Genomic DNA, 27671 nt, shown 5'->3' with positions numbered 1-27671 from the left:
AGGGAGGCTGGTTGCAGCAGGTAATGGGCTCTTTCTTTTCAAGACCCTTAGCAGACAGTGAGAAGCTGCCAGTACAGAGACACAGAAATGTCGAGACCCTGAAGTCACCAGACTCAGAAGCTCCCCTAGTAGAGAAGAAGATCAAGAAACCCAAAAAGAAGGAAAAGAAACATAAAGATAAAGAGAGAGATAAAGGAAAGAAGAAAGAAAAAGAGAAAAAGGTAGTAGAGGAGGAGGAAGAAAAAGAAAAAAAGGTAATTCTCCACAATTTGCATTATTTTAGCTCCTGCTGTTATTTGTTGCTGAGTTTGGTTTGTTGCTTAGGAACAGTTGCATCTGACAGTTCAAACAACTGAATGCATTCAACCTCTATTTCCTTAAATTTTTACAACTGCAGCAGCAGGTATTTAAAGATTTCTGTTAATAAAAATAACATTTACTTAGCCTCCTAAGTTAACAGAATTCAGCTTACAGTAGCCTACACAGCAGATCTGCCAGAGCTCACATGGAAACTGGGTTTGCTGATATTTTGTCTGTTCTCCAAGTGGGGAACTCCTTAGCAAAATATCTGCAGCTCATGTTGTGAGTAGCATTTGTTCTGCATCCTGTCTCCCATGTGCTCCAGAACCTTTCAGTTAAAACCCTGCCATTAGCTGTCAGTTGCTCTCAGGATTTGAAATATCTTCCTGTTAACTCCCTGCAGAGCTGTCCTTTCCCTCTGCACTGCAACCCTTGGAATGTTGGGGGTACCCTGGTGTGGGGATGCTGGGCAGGTGCTGTCAGCTGAGCCTGGCCTTGGAAGTGCTCAAAGACTAAAGTGAAGCTTCTTGGTGTGTTTGCTCCTGAATGTATCACAGATCTGTGCATGAGGAGCACTCTGGAGCACTGCATTTCCATGGGAACTTAAGGTTTTGATTTAATTGTTGTAGAGTCACAGAAACCCAGAGTGGTTTGGGTTCAAAAAAACCTTAAAGCTCATCCAGTCCCACCCCCTGCCGTGGCAGGGACACCTTCCAGTATCCAGATTGCTCCAAGCCCTGTCTCGCTTTGGACACTGCCAGGGATCCAGGGGCAGCCACAGCTGCTCTGGGCACCCTGTGCCAGGGCCTGCCCACCCTCCTAGGGAACAATTCCTTCCCAATATCCCATCCAGCCCTGCCTTCTGGCAGTGGAAGCCATTCCCTGTGTCCTGTCCCTCCATCCCTTGTCCCCAGTCCCTCTCCAGCTCTCCTGGAGCCCCTTCAGGCCCTGCAAGGGACTCTGAGATCTCCCTGGAGCTTTCTTTTCTCCAGGTGAGCACCCCCAGCTCTCCCAGCCCTTTCTCATAGGACAGATGTTCCAGCCCTATGATCTTTTTGTTTTGGTGTTCTTTTGTTGTTGTTGGGGGGGGTGTTGGGTTTTTAACTGGATTTTAAAGAAAAATGTAAAAACAATGTTTTGGTTTTTATTTTTTTCTCCTGAAATTCAGGGGGAAGACTTGGATTTCTGGCTCTCCACTGCTCCAGCACCTGCTCCTACACCCCAGCCACAGGTAGGAATCTTTCCCCATCAGAGGAGACTTCTCTGGTTATTTCTTGTCTGTGAGCTGTGCAGGAGTGCTGTGTCATGCTGCAGCACAGAGGGGGAACATCAGCTTCATCTCCAGCTTCCTGCTGGGGAGCAGAGATAATTATGTCAGCCCAGTTCAGAGAAACTGTAATCGGAGACTTCAGGCTCATTCTGTGCAGATCAAGAATAGAAATAGAAATACAGATGCAGCTCCAGGCTTGGTTGATTTTGTTATTGATGGGTGTAATGTTACACAGTTGTATGGTTTTATTTCCCAGTATGAGGTAGACTCTAGCAACATTAATAGACATGAGAGACAGAGTGTGAAAGAAAAATTCTCATGAATTTTGATGGGAAATTCTAGAGGAAGAGGCAAGGAATATAAGGGGATGGATTCCTTGGAGGAAATCTTTTGAGTCGTGTCCTCAGGTGATCGTATTTGCTGGGTTTCAGAGGCATAAAATGAAAGCCTTGCTACCATGCTAGCCTAATGTCATTTCTGAAATAACACTTGTGAAGAGTTTTCACTGTTAAGTTTCTTTTGGTGAGGGTTTGGATTGTTCCAGCTGCTTTCCATTAGTGTCAGAATCCTTTTGCTCATCTCCTCAGAGCGAGCCTGGGATGGACACTGCCGTCGTGGCTGAATCCCAAGAGGTAAAAAAAGAAGTAAGGGAAGAGCAAGATGAAGAAGAGGAGGATGAAGGAAGGGTAAGTGGTTCAAGTTAAGGGGAAATTGCCTCAAGTTACACCAGGGGAGGCTTAGATGAGATACTAGAAAAGTGGGTTTTGGTGGGTTTTGTTTTGGTTTTTTGTTGTTTTGTTTGTTTTTGGTTTTGTGGGTTTTCTTGTGGTTTTTCTTTTTCCTTTTCCAACCTTCACAATTCTCTGGTTCTGTGAAGTTCAGCCATATTCTCCTGCTGTCTCAAATTCCTTGAAAAGCAGCACACAGGATTTAACAACAGCATCTGTTCAGTGTGGTGACCACCTGCAAATGCTGCATCTTTGAGGAGCTGTGAACAGCTCGTGGTCAGAGGTTCAGTTGTTTCTGAGCCAAGGGACAGGTCCCAGTTAAAGCTGAGCTTCCAAACAGTTGGAGAGATTCAGCCTTGTGCTGTTCCCAGGCTGCTTTGGGATAAGGTGTGGGCAGCTGGGTAGGGAGCAAGGTTTACTGGGACTCCCCATGGAATTATCTTTGGGATGTAAGGAATGGAACCTCTGTTTTTGGTTCTGCAGTAAAGGGAAACTTTGCTCAGTCCAGGAAGTGCAGAGAGCGAGAGACTGGAGTTGGAAGTGTGCTAGAGGGGTCATGGCTAGAAATGTAATTTCTTGTTTCTTCTTACTAGAAGTCCTCCAAGCATAAGAAGAAAAAGCACAAGAAAGAGAAAGAAGAGAAATCAAAAGATAAAAAGAAATCCAAAAAAAAGAGTCATCACAGCGAGGAGGAGCCCCCAGAGTCGGTGCAGAATGGAACACTAGAGGATGAACCACTACCAGTGAGTAGCTGTGCCTGGGCCTGGGCGACAAGGAGAGGTTGAGAGGGAGGACAGGGCCAAGTCCTTTTCACAGTCATTAGTTCTGGTGTGAGTGTGCCTTCTCTCTTGTTTTTCAGCCCATGTCCAGTTACTGCCTTCTTGCTGAAAATCCGTACATTAAAATGGTGAGTTTGGGCCTTAAGTTCCAAATGTTGTCCCTCTGTGTTCCCTGAGAGAGGGCTACCCTGGGCGTGGTGGAGTGACTTTATGTAACCATCACGTAACTGAAGAACTGTTTCAATTCCAGAAGGTAGAACTTCAACCAAGCTCCATTTCCTTTCCTTTGAGTATCCCACTTTAATTTCTTAAATTAGTATTTTCCCAATCCTCAGCTGATTACCAGTGTGTTTCCATAATTCTCTAGCTATACCAGATTACTTCCTTTTTGAACCTGTTTTTGTCCCCATGGAATGTTCTGTTCATTGAAGTTTGACTCTTTTCCTGTGACATTTTTCCCTTCATTTGCAGACCTACGATATTCAAGGAAACCTCCAGAATGACAGCCAAGTTACTGTGTCTATTATCTTTGAGAACAAAAGCACTAGCTTCCTTAAGAGCATGGAACTGAATGTCCTGGACTCTCTCAACACTAAAATGCTCCGACCAGAAGGATCATCAGTACACGATGGGATACCTGTGCCCTTCCAGCTCCCCCCTGGTATGCACAGCTTTGCACAGAGCTCTTGGAGTGTGTGGCTGGCCCTGCACTGCCCTCCTGTGGGAAGAGCTACTTGAACTGCTTGCTGTTTTCCAGAAAAACATATCTGCCTGGGTGTTGCTGGCTTTCCCACAGTTCCCTGGAGAGGATAAGCCTTCTCCCAGTATGGCTGTGGTGCAGGTGGTTCTGCACAGCAAGAGCACAGCCTTAATCTAGGGCTGGGAGTCCAAATGTCTTGAGTTCCTTTTCCAGGTGCATGCAGGCTGGCACATCTTTGACCACAGGAATCCAAAATTCATGATGTGTTTGTTGCGAGATTTAAAATGAAACAAGGTAATAGGTAATAACGCTTTGTGAAGCGTTAGAATCCACTCTGGATTTATTCTGGAGTTCTTGTCCCACTCTTTGAGTGGCAGAGGCCTTTTGCAGTGAAGGTTTGTGATAAGGATGTGCAAGAAGGGGAGCTGAGTCCTCCAGAAGTATTAAGCACAGAAATGAAGGATAACTGTTTTGTACAGAGCACAGTAATACAATCAAATCAGTGAACTTCCCTGAATTGCAACAGCTCACAGAGGGCTGGAGTGGCCTCGGTGCTTTTCAATCCCCCATGAAGGCAGCAGGGTATTTGATTTGGTTTTAAATCTATATAAGGCAGTTCTTTACACAGACTTGTATATTAAAAGGAGAACATAGAAACATTAGAATTCAAATTAGCTCTGAAAGCTACTCTGAAATGTTTATAATATAATTCCAGTTATGCAAGTAATTTAAATATGTGACACTTTGCCCAGGCACTTTCTCAATAACCCCCACCAAATGCCAGCTTCCACTGCTGCTTCTGAGAGACCCAAGTGCTGTAACAGTGTTGACTCACCACAGCAGTTGTGTGTAGAAGTCTTCCAACCCAAAGAATTTAATTCTTGGTTCAAAAATAGCCTGCACATAAGTAATGATTAGCATAAACTGACTTAGATCTAGAAACCATGGTCTGACTTGACTTTTCCCTCTCCTCTCTTCACACTAGGAATCTCTAATGAAGCCCAGTTTGTGTTTACACTTCAGAGTATTGTTATGGCTCAGAAGTTAAAAGGAACACTGTCCTTTATAGTCAAAGTAAGTGCAGCACTCAACTGCTTCTGCTTCCTTGGGAACTGCATCAGGGAGCCAGACTGGGGTGGGAAGCTCTGCTCTCGAGCTTTTTTAGGCATCACTTCATCTCTGCTGCACCAGCCCATTCTGTGAGGAACATTTTCACATGACATCTTGTGCAAAGAGTGCTCCCAATCCTGCGTCAGCATGTCCTAGATTGTCATTCCTGCAGCGTGTGAGCAAGGCAGCCTGGAACATGTGCCACATTGTCAGCTACAAAATCACACTGATCTGCTGGGGAAGGGAGAGAGGGAACCAGGGTCTGCTCCTTCTGATCTCAGTTGGACATTGCAGCCTGGTACAAGGCTGAAAAACAAAAATAAGAATTAGATGCAGTTATTAGGAGTGGAGACGCAGACCAAGAGCGAGGTCAGTGGAAGGCATTGTTTAATAGGCATTGAGCTGGATGAGACTGTGTGGGTCTCTGATGTTATTTCAGTACAGTTATTAATGAAGAGCTGCATGAGCAGCTCAGAGGAAATGAATGGAGACAGTTGTGGCTACTCTTGACTCAGCCATTATCTCTATTTTAAGGGTTTCTTAAAAATAGCATGCTATTCCTATTTTAATACCTAAGAATCTGGGAATTATTAATTATTTTGCTCAGGAAATAATGAACTGTAAAACCACATCTCCAAGTGTTAGTTTAAACTCAGTCTGCTCAGTTGATTTCAGCAGAGTGCAGGCAGAACTGCAGCCTGCTGCGTCCCGTACCTGTTGTAGGTGCATGTAACAACCCAGCTGCCAAATCTTTGAGTGGGCTGGTGTTGTGGTGGGATGTTGTTAGGCTGATCCTTCAGGCCCAGCCAGGCTCTTTCCGAGGGAACTCAGCCCTTAACTCCTCTTTGGTACCTGTGTGGTGGGTAGGGGTGGCTCCTCCTCTTGCTGCCTCAGGGCTCCCACTCATATGCTCTCCTTTGCCCTGTTGCAGAATGATGAAGGTTCAACCCACGAAAAACTAGATTTCAAATTGCACTTCAGTTGTGCTTCATACTTGATCACGACGCCTTGCTACAGGTGAGTGCCTGTGCTGCCCTGGCAAGCTGAGCTCTGCCTTCTCCTGGGGGCTTGGGCAGTGTCTGTAAGGGCTGACTGTTCAAATGTGTCCAGTGACCTGTTTCAAATGGCTCTGCAGAGGGAGCTCTGTGCCCTGCGGGCTGGCAGAGGCAGCTCTGGCAGCAAGAGGGCGCAAATTCCTCCAGGGGGACTCTGGAGTGTGGTTTCCGTATTTTCTGTATAACCCACTGTCCTAGAGCTTGGTAACACTTAAATTTCTGTGTCCTGACATGTTTCATGGGACTGATGGGACAGATTTCATGGATCTGATGGGCAGATTGCACTTGCTTTTCTAATAAAACATTTACTTTCCTTCCTGTTCTGCAGTGATGCTTTTGCCAAGCTCCTAGAGTCTGGAGATCTGCACATGAGTTCCATTAAAGTAGATGGAATTAGCATTTCTTTCCAACATCTGCTGGCAAAGATCTGTTTTCATCATCATTTTTCAGGTGAGTCTTCCCCTTATGCAGGATCTTCTGAAGAATTCCGTATTCTGAAATCTCTGCTGTGCTTGGTGAACGCAGCACTCCATGGGCTCAGCAATCACAGGAGCAGGTGACGTCCAGATTAAGTAAATTTGGGAGAGTTTTCTCCAGTTTTGCAACACTCAAAGCATGCTGTGTTCTTCAAAATGGATTCTCCTTGTATCCCTATGGAATTCCTGCAGCCCAGTGAGGCAGGTATCATGGGAGCAGCTGGTGTGGAGTTCAGGCTGTAACTGTTCTCTGGAGAGTGGCTTTGATCTGCAGGGTTTCAGACTCCCTCCCCAGTGCTTCATTTCAGTGAGGGAGAGCCCCAGGTATTCAGGTTTGGGTTTATTAACTGAAACACAACCACTGGCTGAAGCAAAACAGCTGGCTGTTTCATCATGCTCTGGTGTTTGCATTAGACATTGCCTCACTGGAAGTATTTCTGGGGAAGAAATCTACATTCTGAGCAGTGTTATTGCCACAGTACATTTGCGGCTTAGGAGACAAATGACTCACCTCGTTATTGTGAAATGTCCCAGAGAGGAGCCAGGAGGAGCCAGGCACATCTTAACCCTGACTTCCTCCTCCCCCCTGTAGAAGCCTCTGTTCCTCGAGGCCAAGCAGAGCAATGGTTGCTCTCCAGGGGAAGCAAGGCTTGAATTAAAACTGAATGGAATGGAATGAAATGAAATTGCTGTTTCTCTGCAGTTGTGGAACGCGTTGATTCGTGTGCATCCATGTACAGCCGTTCTATCCAAGGCCATCATGTCTGCCTACTGGTAAAAAAGGTGAGAGCATTGTGACCCCTGACAGGAGCTAAACCTGGAGCCTTCCCTGCCTTCCTCTGCCTCTTTCCAGTCCCTGAGTTGTTTGCCTGGGAACACATTTATCCCCACTTGGAAGAGGAACTAATGGATTTTTTTCTTTTTTTTTTTTCCTTTCCAAGGGAGAGAACTCTGTATCCATAGATGGGAAATGTAATGATTCTACCCTGCTTAGCAACTTGTTGGATGAGATGAAAGAGACATTGTCCAAGTGCTGAATATTCATTATAAAATATTCCAACGACAAGAAACACACCCAACGTGTAAAGATGAGCAGACCCAAGTGTTAAGTTTCTCCCTCGTACGCATGTACTACCCTGGGGCACGTGCTTTCAGTTAACTCCACCATTGGTTGCAGTTTAGACATTTTAAGGCTGTATGTTACCTTTTAATTTTCAGAACTTTTTATGAACTGTGGTGTTAACCCTTTCTAGCCCAAAGAGATCCTGGTGACATGACTGGAGGAGGGAGGGGAGGAGGGAGGGAGGGGAGGGAGGGCCGGGCACTATTTATTCAGCAGCTCATGATGATCCCGTGACCTTCATCTGTGTGGGATGGGGGCTGAGCAGGACTTTATCAACAGTAGCACAGTTTGTTGCTTGTGCTTATGCCAGGGAAGATTGAGTTAATCCTTAGCCATGAAATATGTCTTCAGGGCTGCTGTAGTTGATGTATATTTCTAGCAGAGGCTGGTGCTGGACCAGAAGGCCTCTTTTTGGTTTTTTTGGGTTTTTTTTATATATATATATATATATGATTTATTATTATCTCGAGATCTGTTGTGATCAGCATATAAACATCCTTCATCTCCTTGAGCTAATCCAAAGGAGCCCTGTGAGAACTGGGGTGCTTGAGTTTCTGTTTATAGTAGTTGCCTTGAGCCTTAACCTTCTTTTAGTGACAGCTGGAAGAGTGTGAAAGGGTGAAATAGGCTGAGTGTGTTACTGTTCGGGTCTGTGCTCCCCTCAACTGCCCCACACACTGAGTCTGTAAGGCCTCTCCCCTTTGAGCTGTCTCTGCTGATGTGTTCTATGAGTCCACTTCAGTTTCACATTCCTGAACAGTTAAGTTGTAACAACAAACTGGAAATCCAAAGGGTTCTGTTCTTGCTTTTTTTATCCTTTGGCTCACCAGCTGAGGTTGACTATTGCCAGGTTAGAGAAACAGCCATGGGTGCAGCCCCTTGTGTACAGGTCCATGTCCTCCCTCTGGACTCTGGAACCAGCAGGGTCATTCTGTCTGTGTCAGTGTCCCTTGGCCCTGCCCTTGCAGCAGTGAGAGCAGATGTGGCAGCACAGGTGTCCCTGGGTCCCTGTGGCAGAGCCCTCCCTGCCGGGGTGCAGGAGAGGGGGATGGATTGGGAGCCCCTCTCCTGACAGGTGGCAGGAGGGGAAGTGGGTGGGGAGCTCCTGTCCCAGAGGCAGGAAGGAGGAGGGATGAGGATCCCCTCTCCCTGCCAGGGTACAGGACAGGGGTCATGAGGAGCTGCTCTCCCTGCCAGGCTGCAGGATGGGGAGGGGGCTGAAGAGCTGCAGATTTGGGACTGTAACAGCTTTAGAAGGAAGGAGCAAGAGTTTGTGAAGTTCTGCACTTCAAACGAGAGTTTGTCCTGTTCTGCACTCTAGGAATCTTGTGGAGTCACTGATAGGAAAGGGATGTCATGGTGTCCTGCAGAGATGCTCAGTTGATGTCCTTCTCCAGCATCATTTGTTTTCAACTTGTTCTTTATTCCCCCTGCTCCATTTTTTTTTCCTTGCTGTTCCACACCCAGTGAGCAAAACTCCATGGAATGGTTTTGCTTCAAGGCACAGGTCAGGAGCAGTTGATTGCTCCAGAAAGGTGCCCAGGGAGGAGCTGGCTGGGTCTGCACATCTCCTAAAACACCAAACCCCTACACAGGGAGCAGGATGAAGTGTTGATCTTATCCCTTGGGTGATGTCCTTTACTTTATGCGCGTCTTGTGCTCTTTACACTCTTTCCACAGGAGGTATTTTGGCAAAGGCTCTGCTCTGGTGCTCTGGGTTCCTTGCCAGGCCCAGCTCTGTGTCTGACCGTGCTGCCAGGATGTGGAGGGTTTGGTTTTGGTCAGCCTCCCTTGGTTAGCCAGTTGTGTATTAGAAACTGAACATATTAAAATTGTCTTAAAGGATAATGTTCCTCAACTAGTGTTTGGGTTTTTTAATTCATGGATGAAAACTGTCACTTTAGCATGTAGAGTCTCTTACAGAATCCTGTGCAGTGATTCTAGAATTTTGAAACTGTATGATGTGTTACATTCACAAATTTATTTGCTATCAACATTCCCTGGGAAAAAAAAAAGAAAACAACATACCACAAGCTGCTGTAATGATTTTTGTGTCAAGATGATCCAATAAACTTTCAAAACAAAGTTAAATTTTTGGCTTTGTAAGTGCTCCTTTCATAAAACTGTTCCAGTTTGGATGGAGCCAAAACCAAGGCATGGATTTACCCCAGGGTTGAACAATATATCTTGAGTGGATCTGAATGTTATCTCCCTTCCCCAAGTACGTAGGGAATTCCTAATGCCACCCCTTTGAAAGGCAGCTCTACAACAGCATCTGTCACTAACACTGAAATTACAGGAAAAGTAATTTACTATCTCAGTTAAATCTCTGTTGATTTTTATTTTGTTTGGATCATGATTGCAGCTAAAATCCAGCACTTGGAAAAAGGGGAGCTCTGGTCTGAATGAGGCCGGAATCAGCCCCTGCTGCTACTTCCTTTTGGCCTTCAGTGAAATCTGTGACAAACATTGAGATGAAGATTAAGGCTCTGTCCTGCCACAGCAGGAATGAGGCCTTGGCTTGGCTGATGCCCCAGTGGTTTCCAGTCACACCAAAACCTGTGAGAGTCATCTTGGGACAGAAAATCCCTGTGGCTGAGTCAGGAGCCACCAGTTCTGCACTGAGACTTGCCCAGTAACTTCCTGGCCTGTTGCTGGCAGATGGTGCTCAGGAAGGATCCAGGTTCTCTGTTCTCAGTACTGCACTTCCACAGGACCTGCCATGGGCTGGAACTGCATAAATCTGATGGAATAGGATGGAAACAAAAGCAAGCCCCAACCCCAGAAGTGCCTGGAGCAAACCTCAAATGTTAAATGAGCCACTGGAGAGGCCAGGAGCTGATCCTGCTCCTTCCTCAGCCCTGGAGCTCCTGCCATGGGGCCTTTGCAGGGCTCCGAGTTTGATGAGAGGATGGAGAATCTCCTGTGAGGAAAGGCTGTGGGAGCTGGGGCAGGGGGAAGAGCAGAGATGGATATAGATATATCTCTGTCTGTGTATTTTATCTGTGTATCCATAGCTCTATGGGTCCATACTTTATAAAATGCCTGGTGCTATCAGGTTGGGGCCAAGCAACAGGACTAGAGGTAATGGGAAGAAACTGGAATACAGGAAATTCCACCTGAGCAGGGGTAGAACTTTGCCCTTCACGTGGCTGAGCACTGGCACAGGCTGCCCAGAGCGCTGGTAGAGTCACCTTCCCTGGAGATCCTCAAAAGCCATCTGGACACAATCCTGGTGTGCTCAGGAGCCTCTGCTGAGCCAGGTGAGCTCCAGGGGTGCCTCCCACCGTCCATTCCATGGTTCTGTGACCAGGAGCTGCCCACGAGCCTGGCGCAGAGCATCACCTGCTCCATGGAGGAATGCAGGCACAGCGGCCCCGCGGCTGCTGGAGCAGGGCCCCGGCTGTTCCCGGGAGCCAGGAGCAGCAGCAGCTGCTGCCATGAGCCGGGGCCAGCTCGAGCAGCCAGAGACCCCCGAGGAGCTGAAACTTCCCCCCGGGTTCTGCTGCTCAGCTGGGCTGGAGAGGGGCTGTGAACACCGGGGAGGAAAGTGGGGTCTGGGCTGGGGGCTGCGAACACCTGAGAGACTGAACTGGGGTCAGCAAAGGTTGTGGGGCACCCGGAATAGAGAGCTCCAGGCTCTGGCCAGGAGTGCTGGAAGAGCCCTGGTGGGGCAGGAGCTCTGCAGGTTCTGGTTCAGCTTTGGGGCTTCCCAGGGATTTCCCAGTTTTAACTTTCTGCATCCCCACGTCTGGGAGCAGTTCCCTTTGAGCTGGTTCGGCCCCTTCTCCTTTTGGTGACCTTAAAGCTGAGGTCTGGGCAGGTCCCTCCAGGTTTTTTGAAGCCACACCAGAAACTCTGGTCCTGAATAAGTTATTAATTCTTCTCTAGATAAAGAACAAAGTAAAGACATAAAATAGGACAGGAAACAATGGTAGGTGTAGTGCACTCCAATGCCTAGCAGATTTAAATGTCGGCTACATAAAGTTGTGCACCCCCAGAAATCTTCGTTTAGCCTTAATAACAACACAATAATAAATGCTGCACCTGAGCATCCCTGCCTTGTCCCTGCTCCCAAAAACACAAACACTGAGCAAAGAGGAATAAAAGGAAACAAACACAACAGAACAAAATGGGAAAATCAATTTAAAAGGAGAAAATAAATAGACTAGAAAAAATTAAATACAAGAGAGGGAAATAGGTGAAGTGGAATAAAAGGAAATAATAAATACAATTATGAAAATAAATAAATAGAATTAAAGTAAAATAATAAAACAGAAGAAAACATAAAAATGAAAGAAAATTGAAAACAAGCAAATAGAAAATTAAAACAGAATAGAAAATAAAAGAGAAAACAGAAGATGAAAAATCAAATTCAGATAAAATAGCAAACAAAGTAAAGTAGAAAATAAAATAGAAAATGAAAAGAAAATTGAATAAAAGAAAATAAAGCAGAATAAAAGGAATCCAGATAAGTGGAACAAAATATTGAAATAGAAGAACATAGAGTAAAATAAACTATATTCAAATTTAAAAAATACGATAAAACACGAACCGCCCTTCCCCCACCAGCATCTGCCGTACCTTCCCCCTCCCCTGAGCCGTCCCTCCCGTGGGCGGGGCCGGCCCCTTTAAGAGGAAGTAGCGCCGGCCGCGAGCGGGAGCGGCGGGAGCGCGGGGCGTGGTGCGGCCCGCGCTGAGGGAGTGCTGCGGCCCCGGCAGCCGTGCGCGTCCGCCGCCGAGGGAGCGCGGCCCGGCAGGTGCGGGGACTCGGGGGGCGGTGAGGGGACACGGGAGAGTCTGCGAGGGAGGAGAGTCCTGCGGGACGGGCTAGGAGGGGCCTCCGGGGAAAAGGGGCCTGGAGGGGGCCGCGTGTGCCCGGCCCTGCCCACGTGTCCCCCCAGCTCCGGTGGCCGCGTTCCCCCGGCGGGGCCGGGCCGGGCCGGGCCCTCCCGGGCCTTGACGGGACCTGTTGAGTCGCGGCCACCGCATCCCCGCTCTGGGCGTTAATGGTTCGCGTTTGCCTGGGCGGGGGGCGATGGCGGCCGCGGCCCCGCCGGACCCCCTCAGGAGAGCCCGGAGCCCCCCCGGGGCGGGCAGGGCGGGGATCAGGCCGTGGATCGGGGCATGGATCTGCCCGTGCTGGCCCGGCCCGGAGGAGAAAGCCCTTGGTTGGGACATCCCCGAGCAGAGCTCCGGCTGCTGGGCACAGCCCCCTCCCTTCAGAGGGCTCTGGAAGGGGACGGACCTGCTGCAGGATTTATGAGCAACCGAAAAATTCATGATAAGGGGAAAAAAAACAAACATCGCAGAGAGTAAGGGGGTTGGTGGCACAACTGTGAAGTTGCAACTTCCCTGTTTTATCCCACCTCTCCCTCCCGACTTTCTCCAGCCCAGCTGCCATAGGAAGAGGCATAGCCCTGATGTTCAAACCTTTCAGTCTCTAAAGTGATCGGGGAATGGGGAATTTTCCATTTTTTTTTTCAGGTCATGGGGAGCCACGGCTCAGCTGTCAGGAGGGAGAACTTGTCAGGAGAACTTGAAAGCAAACTCTTGCTCTGCTTCTGTCTCTTGCTGCGGGCTCAGGAATCCTGATCTTACAGAGCTGCCTCTGCTCTAATCTGTGGCACAGTGAGCTCAGCTCCTTCAAAGAAAGCTGTGTGAGAAGGACAGGCAAAAGGAAAGGGCAGGAAGTCCTCTGGAAGGAAAGGACAGGGGATCTGAAGTTGTCCAGTGTCCAGCACAGATGTTTGGGAAAAGCGTTTCTGTTGGTGCTAGTGAAAGGCAACATTCCCTCTTCCTAGAGCTTGGAGCTGCAGTGGCCACAGTTTCTGGATTTCCATGCCTTTGTTAAAAGCCCCTTTCCAGTCTGGAAATATTTTTCTAAGTTGCAGGGCAGGGAGGGATTTTGCTGGGAGATGTGAAGCTTCCCCAGCCACCTGTTTATCACAGTCCCCAGGGCTTTGTCCTTGCACTCTGCTTCCTTTCCCAACTTTAGGCTCACATCCAGCTCCCTCTGGGTGTCTGTCACTGTTCCCTGGACTATGGATCCCATGTTTCAGATTCACTTTCTGTCTTAGTCACTTACTGTGAGGTGAACCTGGGGTCAGCTTGTGACTTTCAAAATCCCCAGAAACAGGGAGAGGAGCATTGGGAATTCTTGCCAGTGGTGGCAAAACCTGGAGCTGTCGGTTTGCAGCGAGGAGCTGAGTGCAGGTGCTGAGCAGGGAGCTGGTTCCCTGTGCTTGGCTCACCTTGTAGCTCCTGGGATGCTCTGTTGACACTTGGGGTTGCACTGTCACCTGAGCCTTCACCAGACATGGAAATGGTTGCATCCCATGTGTTTGGCCAAGGCTTGGGGAGCTTGGAGTAGACTCAGTATCCTGAGCAAAGTTGTCCTGCTTCACTTCAGCTGCCTCTGGAGCTGTTTGCCAGCTGCTTCCTGTGCACATCTAACGTGATGATGTGACCCCGTTCTACTGATGGGGTGAGAAGTACCCCCACACTGGAATGGGGTGATGTTGTCCCATTTTGGAGGTTGGACTGTCCAGATCTGTGCATTGCTTGGTTACTCCTGCTCCTCTGTGAGGGCCAGGGATCTCCATGGCCACACTAATGAAAGATAAAATGTCCCATGTGAGTAGTGAAACTGTCTGGGGTCAGAGCACAGAGATTGCCAAACCTTTCCAATCTTGTCCACAGTCTGGGAAGGGAATTGCTTTCGATTTCTGAGTTTTAATTTCTAGTACGACAGGGAAGTGTTTTCTGGTTCTTGAGCCGTAAATGCTGCTGTAAGTGGATCCAGAACCAGCTTTACTGGAGGTTTATCAGCTTATCTTTAGGAATATGTAATACCCAGCTAATGCTGTCAATAAAGAGTGCACCTTAGGCTGTACCTTTATCCTTTTTCCAGATGCCCCTGGGAGGCAGAGTTATCCCTGAGGCCTGGTTTGCTCTGCTGCCTGCTTCCCTCTGGAGCTGGTGGTGTGGTAGAGGTGCTGCTCTGCTCCTGGTGAAACTGGGTGGGTTGTTGCTCTGGATACATGAAGCAGAAGGGAGGGCAGAGAAAGGGATGGAGTCAGCAAAGGCCAGAAAAAAAGCCCTAGCGAAACAACAATTTCTGCAAGTGGGCAAATCCAGAGCAAAACAATCTATCACACTCTGACAGCTTTGACTTCCTCCAGAAAACCTGGCTGAAGTCCCAAAGGGCTGGTGCTGGTGTTGGGTCAGTGTGAGTGAGACAAGGCCACCGTGGTGATGCTGCTGGACACTCCCATGTGTGACCCTGTGCTGATTCCAGGGAACTTGTGGGACAGAAAGTGAGCTGGAGCCACCCAGGCTATAGCTGAGGTTGCAACAGGAGCTGAGCTGGCCCTGTGGCTGCACTGAAAGGCCCTGCAGGCCTCTCTTGGAGCTGTTGTCTGGCTGCCTTTGCTTCCCTCTCTCTTTCCTCTCACTGTGTGATGTGGTTGGTGTTGAGGTGGTCTCCATCTCCACATCCATGGGCTCGTTCTGTGCCTGGAGCTGTGCTAAGGGTTTTGAGTTCCTCCTGTTTCTCCTGCCAGGGCAGGAGAGGCCTCGTGGGCCTCTGCTGTCAGCAAGAAACAATCCTGCCATTCATCCCAACGTGTGACATTAACATGGGGAAAAGGGTTGTTTGTCCCTGGGATTATCCATGCTCTGGGAAAGGCTGGCCGTGTGGCCAGCTCGTGCTCCAGCTCAGCCCTGGGGTGTGATCCCACACTTCCTGGGATCCCAGCCCACTGTTAGAATGGTGCCATAGTCACTTTATCATCCTAATGCAAATGTCATGCTCCAAACTGATGTTAGCTTTGACTTGGGTGGGGGCAGATCCCAAAGTTAGAGGAAATGGAACTGCTGTGGGTCTAGAAATATCCCTGTCCATTGAGGACAGTACAGAGCCTGCATAAGCAGGGAGAGATGAGCAGCTCAGCTGGGACTTAATAAACACCACCCTGCCTTTCCAGCCCTGTAGTGGGGACAGCGAGAGGCCTTCCCAAAGGACCAGGCTGCTCTGGGACTTAGAAAAGAGGGAGCTGCTCCTACCATGCCATCACTGGCCATGCTCTGCCCTGGAAATACTTGTGTGTGCAGTTAACCTGTGTGCTGGAGTCATGACCCAGCTTGTCAGCTTAGCACAGCCCTGCAAAGCCTGCAGCAGATTAGCTCTGCCTCCACACGCAGCCCCATCCCGGCTGGATCCATGGAAACCTTCCAGCAGGGCTCTGACATTGCAATGGATGCAGATGTCACGTAAGAGGCAGCAGGGCTGGCCCTGAGTCAGTAACGCCCGGGGCTCCGTGGGGCTCCCTGCAGTCACTGCTGTTCCACGGGAACAGTTGGAAGTTGCAGCATCTGCTGCCTGACCTTCCCCTCTGGGGAGGGAAGCAGGAGGGGACCTTCTACAGAACTTACTTTCTCGTGTGGCTTTTCTCCCTCTGTGGCTGTGGGGAGGAAGGCCAAAGGGACAAACCATACTGGAAATTTGGGTTTCTTGCCTTTCCTCTCCCTTGCCAGACTGGGTTTTCCAGCCTCCCCAGCACTCGCTGTCTCACCTGCCCTCCCTGAGCATCCCTACACAGCGTGAGCAGTGTCTCCTATAACGTCCCTCCTGTCACTGCCCGTGATCTGAATGTAAATCCTGAGGTTGAAGCCTAGCAATAAATTCTCTGTTCATCCATCTGACCGGGATGGATGCTGGTGTCTCACTGCTGGCTGCCCTGGGCTGTCTGCTCCAAGCAGCAGCATTCCCACCTGCAGCTCTTGGGCTCTGCCAGAGCTCCCCTCACCTCTGGTGGGTCTTCTACTATCCCAGATATGGCTTAATTTAACAGGGCTTTTCCCTTTATTCCATAAACTAACTTGACTTTAGGATTGTCTGGAATGCTCGGCCTTGCAGAGGTAAAAGAGATGTCACTTAAAGCCCAGGATAACTATTTCTGGTCTTTTATAGTGTATTTTCCTTTCCTCGTGCATTTGGCCTTGCAGATGGGCTCTGCTTCTCCATGACTTGGAGATGTGTAAAGAACCTTCCCTGCTCCTAACCCAACCTCTTCCCTTCTCCTAAGCCACCCTCTTTCCAGGAAGGGCCTAGAGAGGTGGGAAGTCCCAGGAGATGTGGGAAGTCCCAAGGGAACTATGCCGTTTCTTACTTGGGAATTTCCAAATTATGCAGCAGATTGGAATAGCAGGGCCTGGGGGTGGCTGGCAACAGGCAGGACCGTCTTAAAGCTGACTCTGGTGAAAGACAAAAGACTTTTTGTTTGCCCAGACCTTGGGAATTCAGCATTTCCAGTGTGCCCCTGTTTTGGTTGCGGAGGCTGCTGCTAAAGCACTTTCTAAAAGAAAAATGAGGATGTTGTCCCGCAGAGCAGCAGAATGAAGTGGGGCTGGTGTGTGCCCGGGCTGGGGCTGGAGCTGGAGCTGCTCCTTCTCCAGAAACTTCTGAGCAGCTTCAGCCTGCTGGGACTGAGCACGGGGGATGGACGGGGAAGGCAGCGCCGAAGGGAACGGGCCATGGCAACACGGAGGGATCCTGCAGAAGCAGACAGAGCTTGCAGAGGGGAAGGATTAGCTTTTGGGAAAACATTGGCAGCTCCCTGGGCCGGGAGGCTGGAGTTAGTGCCAGACAGGAAGCGGCTGACGTGGAAGTGCCGGCTGGCCGGGGTTATGAATGGCCAGAGTTGCCTTCCAGCCACACTGAGCCCTCCTCGCCCTGCCCTGCCCTTCCCGAGGTAAGCACGGGGCAGACCTTCGCTCCTCATATCACAAACCCATTCAAAAGAGCAGCTGGAAGTCTGGCCCTGGGAAGACAAGCGCTTGTTTGTTGCCAGACTGGCTCTGGAGGCGCAGAAACTGGCTGCCATTAGTGCAGTGTGGCTGCCAGGATTGTTCTTGTCCCTGCTCTCTGTAGTAAAATCTCTCCTTTGATCAGAGAAAACCAGGATTGTCCTGTCCTGAGACCCTGGGCTAGGGCAGAGTGGTCATGGGAAGGGATGTGTGAAAGGAGGGGGGTGGAATTATGGAAAAAATGTGCGTGTGCATCTGTCTTGGCTGTTTTGTGCAAGTTGCCTGTTTGAAGCTGCTTTTCTTCTCTTCCTCACTCTTTAAATTTGCTTGAAATGCTCAGTGCATCCAAAATACCTTTATCAGGGCTGCTTTATAAGTCAGGAAGGTTTTGTGTCCTATGCTGGAAACTGTGCCTGGCATTAAGGGCCCTGGGAATGGCTCAGGGGGAAGCAGGATCGTGGCTCCTCTCTCCTGGAGAGCTCTGGGGACACAGTGGCTGTCACAGGCTCCCCACCCGAGGGTTACAAGCAGCTAGACTCGGTGGGATTCAAGGACACCAAGCAGTCTGGCTTCCCTGACAAGAAAATGGACAAATCCTTGATTTGAAGAGCTGCGTTGCTCCCTGGGCTGTGTTGAAGGGCTGTTTTACCAGAGGCAGCAGGATGTGGAGGGCCCTGCACTGGGGTCACAGAGGAGGGAGGTGGCCTCGTGTCTGACCCCTCCCCAGCTGCGGAGCCTCGGGCTTGCGGCCGCCTATGAAACAAACAGGGAGGTTTTTTCCCCTCTTTTGAAAAAGGAAGCTCGGCCTCGGCGCCTGCCAGCGCTGACAGAGGGTGCAGAGCAGGGCAGGGCAGAGCCTGCTGCAGGAGTGACCTGCCGAGGCCAGGAGCACAGGTAGGAGCTTGCTGACTGCTGCCTCGCTGGTTTTCCCCTTCCTTGCCGGTTTTTCCCTGGCTGTTGTTAAAAAACCCCTGTGCAGGGTTGGTAGCAGAGGGGAGCGCGGAGTGCTGCTGGGGCTGGCACTGATGGAGCAGTCATGGGACTCCTGGAGTCCTTTTTGAGCCATTCTCCCTCTGTAGGGAGGGCAGGATCTGTTGGGAACTCTGCTGGCTCCTGGAAAGCCTCGGGATGCCTGCAGCAGGGCACAAGGGATTTACTGGTGTTTTGGAGGAGGTGACTGTTCCCTTTTCCAGACTCTGAGTTGCCTTTACAAGTGACCAAGAGTTGGGAAGCAGCTGCCTGGGCTTCCTCTGCCCAGAGCCTGGTGTTGGAGCAAGGCAGCTCCTCATGATCCACCATTCCTGGCAAGGGAAGATGAATGGCAGGACAATGCCAACAGCCCTGGCAGCAAAACCAGCACAGGACTGGAGCTGCACAAGCAGGGAGTCAGAGAAAAGGAGCTTTTTGGATGGGAGGGGAAGGGAGGGCCAGGCCTTGAGACCCCTGGGCAGGCAATCTAGCATAGTAGGGAGCTGCTCCTCCCTTGTCCTTGGGATAAGCTGGAGGTGTGTTAATGTTCTGGACAGCCCACAGGGGTCATGGGCTCTGTGCTACCGAGCAATGGCCAAGGTCCTCTCAGAGCACTGGTGACATCTGCTGTGATGTTGGCTGGCTGAAAGGAGGCAACAAAATGTACTGAGGTTTGTTTGGGGGGGAGTGTTCTTTTCCCTCACCTTTAAAGCCTGCAGATGCCATCCAGGTGCTTTGCATGTCCCATTTCCCAATTGTCTTTAACCTTTCCTTTCCCTTGTGTGCGGGGGTGGTGTCAGCTGTGACTCCTGCCTGTGGAAGTAGGTGTTGTACAGATGATATCATCTCCGAGCAATGTCAGGGATGCTTTGGTCTCTGTGCCTCTTTATTTTTATTTTTTTTTTCCTAGAGCTAAATGTTTCTTTTAGCTCATTGCAGTCAGAGACCGTAATTAAATAGGCTGCATCTGCTTGATGTCTCAGCTACTCATTTTGCTAATGCTTCACACAGATGCTGAATCGTCTGAGAGACAATTGCTGCTGTGTTGAGCGCCCCAGTTCTCAGGGATGATGTCTCCATAGGATCAGGAATTTGTTCGCAGGATGAGTACTGCCTCAATACCAAGTAAACTCTGCCCTGCACAGAGACCCTGACAAATGTGAGGGCTGGGCAATCCCCAACCATGTCACATGTGACAAGGGCAAGTGTCAGATCCTGCCCTGGGATGGGGCAGCCCTGGATGCAGGGACAAGCTGGGAATGAGAGGCTGGAGAGCAGCACCGTGGGAAGGGACCTGGGGGTCCTGGTCAGTGGCAAGTTGGATCTGAGTCACCGCTGGCAGCCCTAAGGGCCACCGTGTTCTGGGGGGCACCAGGGCCAGGGAGGGATTGTCCCACTCTGCTCTGCACTGGGGCAGCCTCACCTCCAGTGCTGGGGGCACCTTGGGCGCCACAAGATCAGAAGCAGCCAAAGCTGCTGGAGAGTGTCCAAAGGAGGAACACGGAGCTGGGGAAGGGTCTGAGGAGCAGCTGAGGGCACTTGGCTCGTTCAGCTGGAGCAGAGGAGACTGAGGGGAGACTCCTCGGGGGCTGCAGCTCCTCCCGAGGGGAGGCAGAGGGGCAGGGGCTGAGCTCTGCTCTGGGACAGGAGCCCAGCAAGGGCTGGAGCTGTGTCAGGGCTTGGGCTGGAGCTCAGGGAAAGGTTCTTCTTTCCCCCGAGGGTGCTGGGCACTGCCCAGGCTCCCCAGGGAATGGTCCCGGCCCCAAGGCTGCCAGAGCTCCAGGAGCGTTTGGACACCGCTCTCAGGGATGCTCAGGGTGGGATTGTTGGGGTGTCTGGGCAGGGACAGGGGCTGCACTGATGATCCCTGAGGGATCCAGCTCAGGATATTCTGAGATACTATGAAAAGTCTCTCTATCCTGCTCAGATTGGAAGAATGGTTGGTGTTTGTTTCTTGATCTGTGGGGACAAAGCCAGGGGATGTTTGGTTTTACTCTTGGGCTTTACTCCGTCCACATCCATGCCAGGCCGTGCAGTGCAGATCCTCCAGAAAAGAAGCAGGGGTGGAGTCACCCTCCACCAGGGATGCTGCGGGTGCTCCGGGGAGCTGCGTGGAGGGCGGTGCTGCTGCTGCTTTGTGGTTTCTTGTGTGAGAGGATGTGTTTTCCTCCATCTCCAGTGCAGGGAACTCATCACAAGTGTTTCCCTGGACTTTCTGCTGGAAGTAGCAGCAGCCTCAGCACCTGCTGCCCACATTGCCGGTTCCATGGGGGCCGTGCCTTGGTTCTGGGGTGGGCGCAGTCCCTGAAGCTTCCTCCTCTGCCACAGGATGTGGCCAAGCTGTGACACAGCTCCTAGTAACCAGCACTGCTCAGCTGTCTCTCCACACCCTTCACTTCTTCCTCTGTCATGTCTGGGGCAGGATCACACTCCAAAGGGCACATCTGCCTGGGGTTTGTGCTGGGTGTGCCTCCCCTGAGGTAGTTCATGGGGTCACAGGAGCTGTTTTGGCAGCAGGAAGACCAGTTTGGATGAGGCTTGGAGCAGCCTGGTCTATTGGAAGGTGGCCTGCACACCAAAGGTGTCACAGAAGTGTCCCTGCCCATGGCAGGGAGTTGCAACTGGATGGTCTTTAAGGTCCCTTCCATCCCAAACCCAAACTGTTCCATGACATGTCCGCTCTGGATTCACCTCTCAGCCCATGGGGAATCTCACTGCACCACATTAAAATGCTTTTAGGCTTTTCCCCAACACATTGTAGCCCATGTTGGGGTTTGGATCTCTCAGCTCCTGCATGGAAGAGGTTACTGAGCCCATTCCCACAGGAAATGTTGAGCCTGTTCTTAGTGGGGTGAACTGGAGTGGTTTGGGGTTTCTTCCTCACTGTAATTAAATAAGGAAACAAGAGGCCTTTGCTTTAAAGCTTTTTAATCTTTCTCCAGAGAAGAACTGATTAGCACTGCAGCATCTGTTAGAGACGGGTTCAATTGCAGCCGTGGTAGTCATGACCTTGAGTTTGGGATGTGTTTGCCAGCGTTTGAGGACACTATTTACCTATTGGAACAACACTGTGGCCTCATGTAAATCTCAGTAGATTCTGCTTGGGGAAGGGTGGGGTTTTTTTGCTTGCTTGCTTATGAAATTATGGGAACTTATTTATGCTATTTAAGGTATCAGCTTAATTTCTGTTACTTTATTCATTTCTCTGTCCAGCACATGTAAAATAATATTTTTGGTACACAAAGCTTTCTGCCTTAAGCTTTCATCAAAGAGCAGCCTGTCACAAATTCTGTGAGGGGCTGGATGTGGGAACAAAGGAGGTATAATTAGCTACAGATAAACAGAGCTGTGTTTCTCGTCAGCATCCCTTCAGATCTCAACTTGTGTCTCGCCCTTGGAACTGATTCTTTTCTGCAGTCTGGAAGAGGAAGATGAGCTTTCCTTAATCTTCCAGTTTTCAGCTTGTAACTGGAGCTAAACTGAAATGGGAAGTATGTTTATGGTCTGTGTGCACCTGCAGAAGAGGCTGTGGCTGCTCTCAGGGCTGGTGTTATTTCAGGATATTTCCTTTCCGGGTGTCTGAGCTGTGACTTCTTTTTCTCATTGCCCTCCACCCCTTGGTTCCTGTCTCTCACTTTCAGTGGCTGGCTTGGTGGGGGCTGTCTGGCGGCAGCTCTGAGCTGTGCTGTGGGCCGGCGTGACCTGGCCTGGCCTTGTTCCCAAAGGGGGGATGCAGAGGTGAAAATGGGATCTAGGTGAAACCCAGCTGGTTTTATCCTTCTTTGGCAGTGTGTGTGAGCCAAGCAGGTGGTGGCATTTTTGCAGGGTTAGGGTCTCGTGGTGTGGCAGTGTCAGGGTGTTTGGCAGCCCCCTCCCGTGGCTGTGGGCCTGTTCCCTCATGCCCACATGGAACAGGTCAAAAGGTGACTCTGTTCAGCCCAGGTGACCCCTCCAGCCTCTCCTTCCCTCTGCTCCAGCCAGGGAAGGGAAGGGAAGGGAAGGGAAGGGAAGGGAAGGGAAGGGAAGGGAAGGGAAGGGAAGGGAAGGGAAGGGAAGGGAAGGGAAGGGAAGGGAAGGGAAGGGAAGGGAAGGGAAGGGAAGGGAAGGGAAGGGAAGGGAAGGGAAGGGAAGGGAAGGGAGAGGAAAGAAAGCTGCCGTGGGCTCCCCCCCGTCTCAGATGTGGGGCAAGGGCCCAGATGGCATCCCAGATCTCTTCCTATGGGATTTAGATGAGGTTTCCTGTTGAGAGAGCTGCTCCTAATCGCTGCCCCTTCTGTGCTGTGTTGCAGATCAGGACCAGATGAGCAGAGGGAGGTTTCTGTGAAGATCAGAGTCGCCCCAGCCCTGCCCTGGGAAGCGGCCACGCCTCCAGCTGTCACCGCTGTGGGCCTGGAAGAGACACGAGAGAAGGAAAATGTCCCACGCTTTGAAGCAAGTGTTCAATAAAGACAAAACCTTCCGGCCCAAGCGCAAGTTCGAGCCGGGCACTCAGCGGTTTGAGCTGCACAAGAAGGCCCAGGCCTCGCTCAATGCCGGCCTGGACTTGAAGGTGGCCGTGCAGCTGCCGCCGGGCGAGGAGCAGAACGACTGGGTGGCCGTGCACGTCGTGGACTTCTTCAACCGCATCAACCTCATCTACGGCACCATCAGTGACTATTGCACGGAGCAGTCCTGCCCCGTCATGTCGGGGGGCCCCAAGTACGAGTACCGGTGGCAGGACGAGCACAAGTACCGCAAACCCACGGCCCTGTCTGCACCCCAGTACATGAACCTGCTCATGGACTGGATCGAGGTGCAGATCAACAACGAGGACATCTTCCCCACCAACGTCGGTGAGTTTGGGTCCCAGCTGGGACTGGAGGGGGGGAGGGAGGTGGGTGTGGAGCCTTCTCATGGAGCCCCTGTTGCTGTTTCAGGAGATACTGCAACACAGCTGACCCCTGTAGCAGAGCTGTTTCCCTCTGTGCTTCTCAGGTGGGCGGTGCAGTGAGCTCTTCACAGCTCTTCTGCAGTGCTGAAATACCCAGAGCTGTACCAGATCGCACTGGGAGTCATGGATACCTCGAGGCAGTGAAACAGAAGGCTGCCCTTGGAGCAGTCAGTCTCTGGGGTGGCTCTGGGGTGGTTCATGCTGGGTACAGGATGGATCCCTGGGAGCTGATGGCCAGCCCAGGTCTGAGGCAGAGCTCTGACTCACCTGGTGATGGTGCCACATGCCATAATCACCCCATCTGTTATTAGAGGCCACATTGGCTGCCTCCGCCCCTCCTGAGGGGTAGGATGCTGGCAAAGGCCTGGAGGGAACGACCTTGTTTCATCTACTGCCAGGACTATGGAAACAGGAGTTTGGCCTAGGATACCTCAATCTCCATATCCAAATGCAGCTTTGGGACGGAGATGGGGTTTTATTTTGTGATGAAGATGGAAGAATTTAGTCTGTAAGTGATCAGGTAAATACAACTGAGCCTATGCACAGTTTCCATCTCCTGGGATGGAGGAGATGAGGTGCAGCAGATCTCCCTCCTTCCTGCTCCGGTGTTCATCCCTTTGGAGCTCCGATGGGATGCAGTTGGTCTCTATTTGGGGCACATCTGCCACTTGAGCATCCACAGTGATCCTCCACTCTAAGCCAAAATTCTGCTTAAACCTGGTGTGGACTGAGCAGAGAGGGAAGGGGAGCCATGAACAGTGCTCAGTTTTGAGGCAGCTGAAGCCCCAAACCCCCCCAGCCATCCTTCTCACACTGCACAGGCTCTGCTGCAGCTCTCTGGGGACCACACTGGGGGTGTTGGTTCTCTTCTGGGCTTCAGGATGAGCTTCCGGCAGCACGAGGGTTGTGGTTTGGGGGTTTTTTTAGTTGTTATTGTCTTCAGCTCAGCTTCTACCAGATCCTTTAATGCTGACTGAAATGCTGCAGCTTTGGCAGAGCAAGGAAAGGGTTTAACTTGTCCTTGTTCCTCCAGAAACAGTGTGAACTTTACACCCTGATACCCCGTGGAGGTGGCTGCATGGCCAGACTGCTCTGCTGCAGGGGCCCAGCCAAACACAGTCCTGGAGCCTTCAAAGAGGACCTTTACAGCTTTAATTCTTAACCAAAGAGCTAAAGATGTACCAAAACAAGGGATAACTGTGGGGAGTTAACAGCTCTTTCGTTTGGGAAGTTGCTTGGTTGTATCTGGTGTTTAGCACTGTTTATATAAATACATCAAACAGGAGTAGAAGAAAACTCTTGTCTGACTGAAACAACTGCTGGGAATGTGGGCTCTGCTTTCAGTCACAGCAGTGCATCACTCTGTCACTTAAAAACTCCGTGCTTTGAAAAATGTGATCCAAAGGAAAGGAAAAAGGAGAGGGGAGCTGGAAATTACCAGGGACAGAAGCACTTTTGCCTCAATCTGTCCATTTTACCACTTAATTTTAGCTGTAAGCAAGCTACTTTAACTTGACCCAAGGTTTTTCGTGGCCACTCTTCCCTCCCAGGTACTCCCTTCCCCAAGAACTTCCTCCCGGTGGTGAAGAAGATTCTCTCCAGGCTCTTCCGGGTGTTCGTCCATGTCTACATCCACCACTTTGACAGGATCACCCAGATGGGCTCAGAGGCCCACGTGAACACCTGCTACAAGCACTTTTACTACTTTGTGAAAGAGTTCAATCTCATAGACACCAAGGAGCTGGAGCCTCTGGTGAGTGTCTGGGTGGGCTCAGGTACAGGTGGGGCTCTCAGGGTCCATGGCCAACACAGGGCTGGGGGAGTCACAGAGGGCTCTGGAACCTTCTCAGAAGGCCCCACTTCAAGTCCTGGGGTCAGTTTTGGACCCCTCACTCCAACAAAGACATTAAAGGTCTGGAGCATGTCCAGAGATGGGAGCAGAGCTGGAGAAGGGTCTGGAGGATCAGGAGCAGGTGAAGGAGCTGGGGGCTCTGCCTGGAGAAAAGGAGGCTCGCGGGGGACCTTGTGGCTCTGCACAACTCCCTGACAGGAGGGGACAGCCGGGGGGGCTCAGTCTTGTCCCAGGTAACAAGTGACAGGACAGGAGGGAATAGTCTCAAGCTGTGACAATGGAAGTTTAGATTGGATTTAAGGGAAAATTTCTTCACTGAAGGGGTGGGACAGGCGTTGGAAAGGTCTGCCCAGGACAGTGTTGGAGGCACCATCCCTGGAAGTGCTCAAAAAACATGTGGATGTGACACCTGGGGACATAGTTTAGGGGTGACACAGCAGTGGTGGGGTATTAGTTGTATTTGATGATCTTGGGAGTCCTTCCAACCCTTAAGGATTCCATGATTCTCTTCTAAAGCTGGTTGCCCAAATTCAGGACCAGTTGGCCTTGCAGTGTAACTGTCAGGAACCCAAGAGTCAGGATGTAACTGGGATATGCTGGGAATGGGAATGATGGGGGGAACACGGCCATGCCCAAACTGGAGCTGTGGGCAGCAGTGTCACCCCATGCCTAAGAATGGTATTGACAGCTAAACACCCTCACCTTGGAACCTGGATCCTCCTTCACAGTCCCTTATCTTTGTCCCTTTGACAGAAGGAAATGACCTCCCGGATGTGCCACTGAGCTCAGACTTTGCTGCTTCCACCTCGGCACATCTTCCGAGGACTCCGAGCCCCAATCCCATATTGGAGACGTGATTCAAGGGGAGAACAGAGATGTTTCGTTTAAGAAATTATATATTTTTAATGAGTTTCAATGTAAAACTGTGATACTGCAGGAATATTTTTTTAAAGATGCTCTAGATTAACTAATTTTTTATAGTAATTTCTATAAAAAAGAAAGAAAGTATTTTGTGGGCCACTTGATGGGAATGTTGGCTCTCGGAGTGGGGAAGAGCTGCCTGAGCTGCCTCCTCTGTGTGCCCCAAGTGAGCTGAGCCAGACACTTCAGACAGAGCTGTGTTGTGGGGCTGGTGCTGCCATGGAAGCAGGATCTCCCTTGGGCTACACATTTCCCACCCCTGAAGGCAGGGTACAGGACTGGTGTACATGGATCCCCCAGGTGTGGTTCCCCCAGCACCCCTTCCACTGGCTGTGAGTCCAGGTTTGGGGCAGAGCTGCTGTGTGCCCACCTGTCCCCAAGGCCTGGCTCTCCTGTGTTCCCTCTGAGTGAGCTGGGACTGGGCTTCATCCCGTGGCTGCTGCAGTTGGAGTGGAAATCTGCCCTCGTGTGTCAGCCTAGTCCTGAGTTGGCCCTGCACACACAGCCTGGCTGTGGCTCATCACTATCCCCACGGGGACACTGATCTGTGCTGGCAGCTCCTCTTGGGAGCCACCAGAGGGAAAGTGCTGGGACAGGCACCAGGAATTCTCCTCCATCCCCTCCCTCCTTGTTCTTTGTGGTACACTGACCCTGCCAGGACCACATCCCACTTCCCATTGGGGTACAGAGCCTTCTCCCTGTTCCCCAGCATCACCACCCCACACAGCTGCGCACATCTGGGACCAAAATCTCTGGTGTGCAGCCAGAGCCCCCCCGGCCTCGCCTACTGCTGCACAAGGAGAGCTTGGCAGTGCCCCCAGGTAGGTAGTGGGTCTACCTAGGACTTGGGGACCAATAAGTGACCAAACTGCACCACTAACCACTTCTTCCTTACAAAGCATTCCCGTGCCCTGGAATCTCTGTACATACGTGACTCTCATTTCTCATCCTGCCGTTAGGGCACTCGTACAAATACCACTCGTGCTCTGAAATGGAACCAATAAATTATGTTGTATTTACACAGCACACCGCCGCCAAGCGTCTCGTGACTGCACATTCGTCAGACCTTCCCATCAGCAAAACAAACACAGGGTGTTCAGGCTCCTTGGGAATTGTGCTGGAGAGCTGGGAGCTCGTGGGTGTGTGCTCCTGGCACAGCTCCTGGGAGGTTGGTTGGGTTCCTCCTCCTCTCCAGGTACCAGGTCCAGGCTGCTCTGAGCCCTGTGCTGGGTTCCAAGGCCACAGGGCCTGACCAACAGCCCAGAGTTGTCCTGACTTGTGTCTGCAGTGTCTCTGTACCCAAGGGTTGAGCTGTTTTCCCAGCTCTGAAACGCAGGTGGAAGTGGCAGGGGAGGGGAATTCCAGCTCACCAACTTGCCAAGAGGTTCCTCTGCCATTGGAAGGAGCCAGATGTGCAGTCTTTGAGGCTGGTGGACTAAACTGGGAGAAAGACTGCATTTGGAGGATGCACACTTTTCCTGGCAGAAGGGGAGCAAGGGGCTCCCCAGCTGTAGCTCTTCTGTTCCCTGGCTGCAGCACTGGCTCTTGCCTGTTCCCCTGCCCAGTGCAGGTACTGGGACTACCCTCCAGCCCCTCTCCCAGTGTTTTGTGGGTGAAGCTCAGCTGGAGAACATGCTGTTCCTTGGTG

General features: G+C 50.8%; 2 protein-coding genes across 5 annotated transcripts in view; both read left to right on the top strand.

Moving 5' to 3' along the window:
- Positions 1-9632, top strand: part of AP3D1 (adaptor related protein complex 3 subunit delta 1) — a 42706-nt gene extending 33074 nt beyond the window's left edge. Inside the window, exons 22-32 of one of the 3 annotated variants that reach the window (XM_062510201.1) lie at positions 44-254; positions 1469-1531; positions 2158-2256; positions 2892-3041; positions 3158-3205; positions 3549-3738; positions 4763-4851; positions 5819-5904; positions 6271-6392; positions 7122-7201; positions 7360-9632. In XM_062510201.1, coding sequence (XP_062366185.1) covers positions 44-254; positions 1469-1531; positions 2158-2256; positions 2892-3041; positions 3158-3205; positions 3549-3738; positions 4763-4851; positions 5819-5904; positions 6271-6392; positions 7122-7201; positions 7360-7455 — 1234 coding nt within the window. In that variant the 3' untranslated portion in view covers positions 7456-9632. Of the gene's footprint in view, positions 1-43; positions 255-1468; positions 1532-2157; positions 2257-2891; positions 3042-3157; positions 3206-3548; positions 3739-4762; positions 4852-5818; positions 5905-6270; positions 6393-7121; positions 7202-7359 lie in introns of those variants that run through there. The other 2 variants (XM_062510199.1, XM_062510202.1) reach the window with 2 other exon arrangements.
- Positions 9633-11114: 1482 nt separating this feature from the next.
- MOB3A (MOB kinase activator 3A) lies at positions 11115-26059 on the top strand. 2 transcript variants are annotated; one of them, XR_009934028.1, is made up of 5 exons: positions 11115-12301; positions 22610-23152; positions 23237-23294; positions 24801-25003; positions 25856-26059. XR_009934028.1 is itself a non-coding variant. In XM_062510001.1 (4 exons), the coding sequence occupies exons 2-4, from the start codon at positions 22735-22737 to the stop codon at positions 25883-25885; spliced, it is 651 nt and encodes a 216-aa protein (XP_062365985.1). In that variant the 5' UTR covers positions 11115-12301; positions 22610-22734; the 3' UTR covers positions 25886-26059. The 2 variants fall into 2 exon arrangements, 1 of the variants encoding a protein (XP_062365985.1); XM_062510001.1 differs by lacking the exon at positions 23237-23294.
- The last annotated feature ends 1612 nt before the right edge of the window (positions 26060-27671 follow it).

Source organism: Cinclus cinclus, chromosome 28 (genome assembly GCF_963662255.1).
Source record: "Cinclus cinclus chromosome 28, bCinCin1.1, whole genome shotgun sequence".
NCBI lineage: Eukaryota > Metazoa > Chordata > Aves > Passeriformes > Cinclidae > Cinclus > Cinclus cinclus.
Note: the sequence above shows the minus strand (reverse complement) of the source record. Positions and strands in the feature narration are given on the sequence as shown.

Excerpts from the sequence above, each read along its gene's own strand:
- MOB3A (XM_062510001.1), top strand. The coding sequence starts at position 22,735 with ATGTCCCACGCTTTGAAGCAAGTGTTCAATAAAGACAAAACCTTCCGG. Across the intron at positions 23,153-24,800 it reads CATCTTCCCCACCAACGTCG|GTACTCCCTTCCCCAAGAAC; the intron begins GTGAGTTTGGGT and ends CTTCCCTCCCAG. Across the intron at positions 25,004-25,855 it reads CCAAGGAGCTGGAGCCTCTG|AAGGAAATGACCTCCCGGAT; the intron begins GTGAGTGTCTGG and ends TCCCTTTGACAG.